Source organism: Malania oleifera, chromosome 10 (genome assembly GCF_029873635.1).
Source record: "Malania oleifera isolate guangnan ecotype guangnan chromosome 10, ASM2987363v1, whole genome shotgun sequence".
NCBI lineage: Eukaryota > Viridiplantae > Streptophyta > Magnoliopsida > Santalales > Ximeniaceae > Malania > Malania oleifera.
In genome coordinates, this window is record NC_080426.1 from 14,927,502 (window position 1) to 14,937,981 (window position 10,480).

The 10,480-nt window shown below is 37.2% G+C and overlaps 1 protein-coding gene across 3 annotated transcripts; it reads right to left on the reverse strand.

The window, feature by feature from the left end:
* Positions 1–4,574: 4,574 nt before the first annotated feature.
* LOC131165661 (GATA transcription factor 8-like) lies at positions 4,575–9,837 on the reverse strand. 3 transcript variants are annotated; one of them, XM_058123637.1, is made up of 4 exons: positions 9,673–9,837; positions 8,568–8,796; positions 7,615–7,856; positions 4,575–5,966 (listed from the first exon to the last, which is right to left on the reverse strand). In XM_058123637.1, exons 3-4 carry the CDS (start codon positions 7,837–7,839, stop codon positions 5,118–5,120), a joined length of 1,074 nt encoding a protein of 357 aa, XP_057979620.1. In that variant the 5' UTR covers positions 7,840–7,856; positions 8,568–8,796; positions 9,673–9,837; the 3' UTR covers positions 4,575–5,117. The 3 variants fall into 3 exon arrangements, with proteins under 3 accessions (XP_057979620.1, XP_057979621.1, XP_057979619.1); XM_058123638.1 differs by having other exon boundaries at positions 9,566–9,729; XM_058123636.1 differs by lacking the exon at positions 9,673–9,837 and adding an exon at positions 9,320–9,593.
* Between the last annotated feature and the right edge of the window lie 643 nt (positions 9,838–10,480).

Sequence of the window (10,480 nt, forward strand, 5' to 3'; positions counted from 1 at the left end):
GCTCATCTCTTGGTTGATACTTGTATTCAAGAAGTAGGTGTTTAGATGGCATCTTGGTGTGATTGTTGTTTAAATGTCAAGATTGAATCTCTAGACCATGTGTTTTGCACGAGGTCTTTTGCTCAGGAGGTATGGAAACAAGCAGCAGTGGCATTGAATGTTAGTTGTATGGCAACGAATACATGGAAAGTCAAAGTTAATTTCTGGTTTAGTTGTGCAAGATGGGTCTCACAATTAGACATTTTGATAGGTCTCATACCTAGTCTCATCATTCAGAGACTTTGGACTCGTCGATGTAGAGCCAGGATGGAATCAATTCATGATTCAGTGAGAACTGTGTGACTTGATATTAAATATTGGCTGAGATTCATTTCGAACAAGTTAACTAAATGTGAACCTGATTCTTGTACGGATATTGTAATCATTCATGCTTTGGATATTCAAGTTAAAAATGTGGGGGTTTGTCTTCCTCATGTAGTTAGATGGTGTAAACCTGGGATAGGGTGAGTTAAGTTGAATGTGGATGGAAGCTGTAGAGGTAACCCAAGTAATTGTGGTGGTGGAGGTGTGATAAGAGATGAAAGAGGATTATTTAAATCAATTTTTTCCTCAATACTGGGTTATGAAACCAATAATATGGCTGAATTGAAAGCAATTGTTATAAGGATTAATCTGTGCAAAGATCTCGGATTTGATCAAGTGGAGATTGCCTGTGACTTTGCTTTGTTGGTTCAGTGGATTAATTTTGGAAAATGTTCGGCTTGGAACTTATGAGAATTGTGGGAAGAGCTTGTGTTAGCATTGAGAGACATATATTACAAAGTGAAACATGTTTACAGGGAGACGAATCAAAGTGTGGATTTTTTTGCCAAACAAGGTGAATCTGGTATATCTCGTTCATATAGTTGCTAGGATGAGCTTCCACAGCAAGTCAGGGGAATTGATTCGATTGGATTTGTTGGGATTTCCTTCCTTGTGCGCGTGATGCTTTGTACTAGTGTTTGTGAAGGTTGGAGTGGTTGGTTTATTCCTCGAGATCTTTCCGAGTTTTGTTTGTTTTCCGCATATAGTTGTTTAGTTCTTATTTATTTGTTTGGTTGTTGGTTATTGGTTTATTGATTTTGAATAAGTTGGTTAAGTCAGTTTTAGATTCTTGGGGTTTGATTTTGTTTTCCCCAAGTCTTAAGGTTAGAACCATGATATTCCTCCGCCATAAATGAGGGGTTTTCTAATAAAGATAGGAGGTGCTGCATTCTTTTTCAAAAAAAAAAAAAAGAAAAAAGAAGAAGTTTGGCTTGGTTCACAAGCAACTCAGAAGCTTGATGCGATAAGAGTTTATTTAGACTCATCCATTATGTAAGTAAGCGATTTCTAAACCCAATTTTGAACTTGTTTAATAAACGAACCGAGCTTGAACATGAATGGGTCAGTTCATGGGTGACTTTTGATTGTAAATTCAATTTGGACTTGTTTAATAGGCTTGAATTAGAATAATTTATGAGTTAGTTTAATAAGTTGTAGTAGACTTGATGGATTGTATAAGCTTGAAAGTGGGGATTATTTGTGCATAAGGGTATTTAGTTCAAATTTCATAACTTTAATTTAGTGATAAGTATACTGTTCAAAGCCAATAGGTTAGCTTCGTGAGGTAAAAACACTCTCGAAGGTAGTATCAATGAAATTTTCTTTTCACTTTTTTGCATAACAAAATCTTTGGTCTCCCAAAATGAGAGGTTTGAAAAGAATTAAATTGTTTGTAAGCTCGTTCATTTGCATAATAAACAAGTTTGAACTAGTATATTAGAACTTGGTATGAGCTCGGACTCCTAGACAAGGCATGATGACATGTGACATGTTACAAAGTGAGATCTAGAGCACATTTCAAATCTCTATAGAGTAATTGAAATTCTTTAATCACATTGACATAAATGGGACAACAATTATAAAAAGAGACTACAGCTTGTTAGAAATGGGAAAACAAAATTATAATTGATGCTATTCACGGTTTTAAATAACGGTCGTGACCGTTATGTAACTGTTTTTTGGATTTTCGATACTATTACATACCGTGAAATTAGTGGAAAGAAAAATCATGGCCATACTTGCCGTTATAGACTGCGATCATTACGTAAAGGCCGCTACGACCGTTACGTAACTGGATTATTACATTAAAAAACTTTATTTTATTTTTTACTTCTTACTTTAGTTTTCTCCTTGTCATAAATGATTCTCAATATACTATCAAGCGAGAAGGGGAAACGATTATGAGGATGATATTGATACAAAATTTACTATTTCTTTTTTTAAATGCTCACAAGAGATGCATTAATTAACAATTTGGAAATACTAATTTGTTAGGAAATTAGTTTATTTTGATAATATTAGCAATTTGGTATTTATGTTCTATATTTTTCAACTTCAACCTTCCATTCTTTTCTAGTTATTGTATAATATTATTTGTATATCTTATGTGTCTAATTGATTAATGGAGTGTGTAATATATTTTGTTTTATTAATTAATTTATTCATAAAAAAATTTATTACACGTAAGAATAATGGGAAAGTATAAATATATAGACACATAATTTTTCTTTCAATGGTGGTTTAAAACAAATCTAAATTTTTTGCCCCGACCAAACAACTTAGTTGAACGAAAGGATCTTAAATACACAAACTATTTCTAAGAAGGGTTAAACTCAAAACATGCAAATACATTAATGTGTACAAGGTTGTACATGCTTGAAAAAAAATTCACAGCATTACACTTGCTTACTGGCATGTAACATCCGTTACTCTTGCTTTCTGTTACACCTGTCACCGTTACCTTAAACTACTTGACACTGTGATTTATGCTACCTTAAACCATATTGATGTAACACGAAAATTCTTTGATCTCATTGGTAAAATGTTTGCTACAATGAAATATGAAATGGATTAAAAATTTTCATGAACCTTTGGATATAGAGTTATTAATTCTATTTATTTTTATGTACCAAACATCTTTTATAATTGATATAAAAGATTTAGATCATGGTTTAGATCATATTTTATAATTGCTACAAAAGATTTAGATCGTGACTATGATCATTTACAGTCACCAATTTAAACATCAAAGACAACTCTTGGAGGCCATTAAGGTCTCTCAATATATATTTTTTTCTTAATTATGAGTAATCATTGAGAATAGAAAATCAATAATCGAGTTTTGACATTACACAGTGTATTATAGATATCATAAAAGTGTGTATCACAAATACATTATACAAAAAATTATATGACTTATTTTTATAAAGATAATAAAAGAAAAAACATAATTTGTAATACAATATATAATGAAATAATAATATTAAGTTAATAGATTTTATTTTTATTTTCATTAGTTTATATTTTAATAATATAATAATAATTTATTATCATAAAAATGATAATAATGAATGAAAATATTGTAATAATTTATCATCATACGTGTCATAAGTGCAGGTGGAATTGTTTCGGCACCAGATGAATAAAGATGCAGGAAAGAGTTAAAAAGAAAAGAAAAGAAAGTGTATGGTGTTTGGATTGACAAGCAAGTCTTCTCTTTTACTCCATTTTCCTTCTCATACGATGAGAGTTCATTTTTAAGAATGGTTTGCCTATTTCATTGAAAATTTTTATTTTAATTCCAGTTATACAGTTATATCACATTCCTAAAGCTGAATTGTAAAATTCTTGAGCCAAACAGATCCTAAAAGACTGTAGAAATAAAATTTATTTTTATCAAAAAAAAAAAATGTACCACTAGTGAGTAGTGACTGCATCCTGGGTTATATAAATACTTCAGCCGGATGGTGGCAATGCACATGGGCTTAACAACCAGAGACTAAGATATATATATATATATTAAACTTAGGAGCAAAGGAAATAATGAAATGATTAAACTTCTCATAACACCATTGAAATGGCTTCAATCTTAAGCCATCTTTCAGATCATCATCATCATCATCATAATCAGACAAATTTGCCTTCTAAAGGGAAATCATCATAAACAAATTTACCTTCTGTAAGAAGTAATCACATGTAGATGGCAATACTTTTACACCCTTCTTTAACTCTTCTTGTTTTTATTTTATAAGGGTCCATGTTGGAGTTTCTCAGTTTCCTACCTAAAACACTTTATTTATGGCAGACTTTAGGTAAGGTGGTGCGAGCACCATTTTTTACTTTTTTTTTTTTTTTTAACTTTTTCATCAGAAAACAACATTCTCTTCAAAGTAACTTCATTACCTCCTTGATGTACATTTGGTACGTAGAAATAGAATAGAACTGATTTTTTTTTAAACTTAATTTCTTCATACTCTTCATTCAATTTTTCATTTGAAACACCATGGAGTACTCATTCTCAGATTCGCAAGCATCAAAACAAATGCCCATGTTGTAGTCTCCACAAGCACAAGTACCATTCCGCAATTGTTGATCAGAGATTGGAAAACTCAACTGGATGGGAGATCATTTCTCTGTTAATTGCTTGAGGTTGTAAAAAAGGGCATAAGTAAAGACCAGGAAAAGGCCAAGATAGAGGGGAAAAGAAGAAATAGAAAGAATTATAACAGCTGTATTGAAAGAAGATGTGAGCTGGACACTGAAACATGTAAGGAAAAAAGCAGGGTCTACTACTACATTGCAGGGCAAAGCATTTAAATAAAGCATAACAAGATTTCAAACCCATAACTCATCTCAGAGTTTCCTAGTGAACATTTGGACTGCAAAAAGAATTCCCATGAGGAATTTTAAAAAGAAATAAAACAAAATAAAGAAAGAACAGACTCAACACCTAAGACCTTAGACCTTAGGACCTACCCATCCACTAAAAAACCTAAAATCTTAGCCCTAGACTTCCCATTCCTCTCTACCCTTTTCAGTTTTTCTCATTTCAATCCTTTACTCTACTAGCTAAAATATGACCATCTATAAGCTCCTCCTATCACCCCCCCTCCCATTCCATCTCTGTACAAGATTAAAACAAATGAACGAAGAAATGAAATAACTGCAACTGAATAAGACAATGAAAGGAAGAGGGAATCAAGCTGCGAAGAGAGAGAGATCCCAACTAAGAACATTTTCTCCCCCATCCTCCCTCACATGTAATCCAGCGAAATGCTGCTGTTCGGAATTAGTTCTGGCGGTGTAGCGGTGGTGGTGGAGCTGCTGGGGCTCGATGTGGTGCTGGTGGGGGTTGCAGTCCCAACCGCAGGCACACCTGCTGGCTTCTCATCCGTCTTGCACCTCATTTCAAGAACTTTCTTATGGGAATTGGAGTGCAAGGCTGGAACGAATGTGGGACTTGCTGCAGGCCTGTATTCTGGGAAGAGCCGTCCCGACTTGTAGCGAACACCACAGGCATTGCACAGTGTCTTAGGCCCCATTGGACCTGCCCTCCATTGAGGTGTCTTCGTTATCTCACAATGCATGCATTTTCGAACAGACTGCAATGGTGGATTATTTTGATTCATCTCCACAGGACCCAGAGGAAGTGACAATTTTATTTTCCTTTTCTTTATCTTCTGCTCTCCTGCACCGTTAACTGGCTTTGGAATCTTTTTTTTCAAAGGATGGGAGTCTGCAAAATTCTGAGACTCTGGGACTTTGGGGGCAACAAATGGCTGTGGGGTATCTCCAGCAGAGGAGGAGGTAGGGGATATCAGTTGAATAGCTGGGCGAGGGTTGAAGCTTGCAGGGCGAGGACGCTTGCTGCGAGCACGTCCAGGCTTGGTGCGAGCCAGAACATCAGAGTCAGGGCTCTTCCCTCCCGAAGAGGAGCTGCTGCTTTCAAGCACAGACACTGGGCTGGATGTCTGGAATTGGCGATGGGATGAGTCCTTGTTAATGGTGGAGTAGTTTTCTTTGTCGAGCCCAGCGCTGCTTCCCCCAGAAAATGAATCCTCCACAAAGTTCGAAAGCCATTCAAGGTGAACCATGTCTTCATACTGTGCACGGATATAATAATAAAATCAGAACAGAATTAGACAAGATGTCAAGAAAAAAATGCTTGCAGCTGCCTGCCTACAAAAGATTTTCCAAAGGTGCAGATTACATACTCAATGTTTTGGTGTGATCTTTTTAAGCAACGAAAATCAATGAAAAAATATGGAACAAATGCAGGCAAATACATTCAACTTCAAATAGAAAGGATAGACTGTTTTTGAAAATTCATGCATATTTATGTTAATTGAACAACACAGATCTATCGTCCTCTTCTTTGGACCAATTAATAGAAAAAATTAAGCAAATTTGGCATTAATTTCATGGTAATTCATATGGTGTATGTGGATGCATCCCTTCACAGAGAAGAAGTTCCAAATTTTGATGGTGGTAACCTGCCTAGCCCGCAGCACTTCCAGCAATGAACATAAAACAAGTCAAAAAGCGAACCACCCCCCTAAACATTCCCAAAATGACTATGCCACCAAACATACACACTTTGGCTTGAGCTTTTTTCTGTTACGCAAATTACTTTTCCTTGTTTGAGTTACATAGAAAAGGCTATTTATTTGAGTAAAAAGTCACACAAGTTATTTTCATAATCCATCCCAAACACCCTGAGCATTAATATTGATGCAGGAGATGTTTGATATGGATCTACGACGGGGATGGGTCTGCTTGAATACATCAAGGCGTCAATCAATCAGCCTAATTGGATGATTTTGATCATTCAATTAATTTCATTGCAACCAAATCAACTGTTTCATGATACAGTAGTCTTAAACAACGCCCAAAAAAAAAATAAATTCCAACCAAGCTTATCTTTTAAAGAGATAAGGTACTTGTGTACTGTACTCATATGGCCCAATTGAGAAAAAAAAAAAAGTGCACGAATGGAGTTAAAATGGAGAGGGTAGATAGAAGATCCATGCTCATATACACATAACGGGAGACCAAATCATTCACAACCAACAGTAGGACACTTGAAAGAGAAACTCCAGCAAAGAAAGTCAGGAAACCGGGAGTTTACATCCAACACGGACGCCACCACATATCTACACTAAGTAAACCAATGGATCATTAATGCAGTAGAGAAACTCAGAACCAACATAGAGCACAAACAGCTTACAGTAACGATGCGACTGAGCACATGGCTTTCTCTGTATTTGACAGTTATCTGTTGGCTAATTCGGTATGGAGGCGCACAGTGGCTTCCCAAGGCATAACTCGATAATCAAAGTGTGATAATAATAATGCCCCTAAATCATCCCTCGGGTTAACTAAGATACCCTTTTGGAGAATTTTGAATTTCAAGCACACCCAGCATTGGCATGTGCATACACGCCATGTATGCATATAGCTAGATCCCACCAGCAGACAACAACTTAAAAATAAAGTTAGGTATGAAAACACCACGCTACTTTTGTGCAGGCTACCAAGCTGGCAAGTATAATAATTAAAAAAAAAATAATGTCATAACCGGGGGGAAAAATGGCATTGTAATCTATTGTAACCAATTGAAGTGATATGAGAAGAAAATGAAAATTAACATACCACCACAGAATAGGACATGGATATAGTAACAGACAAAGTAGCGAAAATTCTACGAAACTGACATAGGCAAGTGGAATAGATTGAGCAGCAACCACTCACCGGAACATGCAGTTCGGCTGAGAGGTCGGAAGTGCTGTTACCGGAGAAAACCGAATTACAGGCCGGTAATCCATCGGAGGGGTTTTGCCAAATGCTGGGGAAAGCATCAGAGTCTTTGCCAGCCAACCCGGTTGCAGCATCGTCTGCGGGGAAATCAAGCAGGTCGTCGATGTGGTCGAAGAAACTTCCGCAGTCTATCTCATCCATGAAGTTGGGTCCAATCATTTTCTTGCCTGATTTTGCTGAGAATCAAAGAGAAAAATGGGAAGGAAAGTTCAGACAACGGGCCATTCATTCATTTACATTAGTGTGTGTATGAAAAGCAAGTGGGGAGATGGGAGTGTTTAAGGACGATAAAAAGGGTGGGGTGCTGGTGTACGCCATATGCGTACGAGGTGGGCGGGCCACGATGTCGAAGCCCTGTTTAGGGTAGTGACAATGTGTCAATCATGAAGCCAGCACAGAAGCCGTGTAGCGCATGTTAGCAATCAAGCTTGCTTTCTTAGTGGTTAAATTTCAAATCCTTTTCGTCATTTTTGAAAATCTGAACGTGTTTTTCCCTGTTTGAAATCAGGAAATTAAAATCCCAGATTGGGTTCTTACCTGGCAAGCAATAATAGATTTGCATAAGCCAAAAGAGGCAATAATCGAATTTCAAAAAGAGAGAATCAAATTCGAAAAAAAAAAAAAAATTAGAGAGAGAGAGAGAGAGAGAGAGAGAGAGAGATTGAGAAATTGATAGTTGGCAACAAGAGGCGTGAGTTGGACATGAAGGCCTCGAAAAAGAAAAAACCCAGAAATATATTCAATTGTCAGGTTAAACAAAGGGTAAAATATAGCAAGTAAAACGAATTTTTGACTGTGAAAATCATATTTAAAAAAAAAAAAAAAAACAGAACGGGTAAGAGAGGAACCGTGAAAAGAAATGAAATCAAGAGATTCAATAAGCAAACCTTGTTTTTTGCACACAGCTTTTCTTCAGCGGCACTTAGCAAAACTCAAATTTTCAATTAATCTGTGCCAAGAAAAATGGCTTCTTTTTTTTTTTTTTTTCTCTGAGGGCTTGAAATGAAGAGCCAAAATGGAGAGAGCTTCAGCGAAGGCAGAACGGTGGTATTCGAAAAGTTTTTTTTTCTTTTTTCCGTAACCGGAGAGGGAAATTGAAGAGACCTAGCTAAAACCCTGCAAAAGAAAAAAGACATGGTTCAGGAATGAGTATTAATGCATGATAAAATCGCAATGCTATGTTTGGTTCTTAGGCAGAATGATAAAAATTTGAAGCTTTAGATTTTTATTTGAATCTAAAGGAACCCCCAGAACAAATGAAACCACTGCAGTCCAGAAAAATGAAAACATTCCGGTGAGCCTAAGAGGACTACTTGGCTCAGTGAAGCTGAGTTCTTCATTTTGTGCGAGAGAAAAAGCACCAAAACCGCAGCAAGACAAGACTCAAAAACTTCATAAAAATTAGCGACTTTGTTAAACAATAAAAAGTGTGAAGGCTTCTCAAATTTCATAAAAAAAAATGAAGAAAAATCAGTTCTCCACTCTCTGAAATTTTGTCAGGCACTTGGAACGGGGGACAACTGAGAAGCTAGCGCATTACGGGGACTAATAGAACAACCCCATTAAGAAATCTTTCAGTCGTTAGAGGAAGGCATATAGACTAAGACAGAAATTCAACCCACAAAATGCAGAACCAAACCTGAGCTTAAACCCTAAATCCCGCCCAAATGAAAATCCCCCAAAACTCACATCAGCTCTGGGCGAGAACTCCAAGAAACCAAAAAAAAAACCCCAACGGCAGAGAAACAAGGGGACAGTGACAAAACCCTAGCACCCACAACTCCGAATTAAACCCCCAACTAGTCCTCCATTGCGTTGCAGACCCAAAACTCAAAAAATAAAAAATAAGAAAAACCCTTTAACAGAGAGAGAGAGAGAGAGACACCTTAGAGGAGAGAGGAGCATGCGAAGTTTGAAAGAGAGGAGAAGAGAGGAAGAATGGCTAAAAAGGAGAGGGGGAAGGGGGAAGGGGGAGAGAGAGAAAGGACACACTACGGCTTGCAGTGACGGTAGGTGAGCCTCCTCCTTCATTGCTAGCTGTCCTTTACGATCCCTCCCCTGTCGTGATGTTGAAGTCTTCAATGCCTTCTCTCTCTCTCTCTCTCTCCTTATTGCCCACGGGTCCCACACCACGCCACCTCCCTCCCACCGCTCTCCACCTTTGCCACTGCCTCTGCCCCTTCTTCCCTTTCTTCTTTAAATTTTCATTTTAAATTTTAATCTTCTCTCCTTCGTTTTTAATCTTTTCACGGACTCCCCCCCGCCTAATTGTTTTTTGCTTTTTAAAAACATTAAAATGTTGCACAAAAACAAAACCCCATAAAAAGAAACAACGAAAAAAGCAGCTCCTCCCGCAGCACCTTCAAGAGACACCAAATCTCTCTCTAGCTTTTCCTTTCTCAAACTTCTAATTGGCTTTCGTTTTCAGATATGGGTGTGTGACTAGACACAGAAGAGAGCCACAGGCACAGACACAGACACAGACAGACACACAGACAAGAGGAGAGAGAAAAACACAGAGTTAATGTATAATTTTTTGCTTACAGTTTAGCTTACAGAGTAGAAGAAGAAGATGATGAAGATGAAGAATTAGGATTTTTTTTTTTTTTTTTTCTGTGGTCAGACTTTAACTGCCGTTGTTTCAGACACCGGGTTTTCACTTTGTACCCTATATGCCAAAAGTTGGGTCAGACGTCTTTTCCCCACTCCCCCACGGCGCGTGCACTACACTGTTTAAAGGGAAGCCCCACTTTACGCCATAGCCTCTCTCCACCGGCGCGTGCTCTCCACCCGCCTCTCG

Coding starts and splice junctions, on each gene's coding strand:
- LOC131165661 (XM_058123637.1), bottom strand. CDS start 7,839: ATGATTGGACCCAACTTCATGGATGAGATAGACTGCGGAAGTTTCTTC. Junction 5,967..7,614: donor CAGCCGAACTGCATGTTCCG/GTGAGTGGTTGC, acceptor ATCCGTGCACAG/TATGAAGACATGGTTCACCT.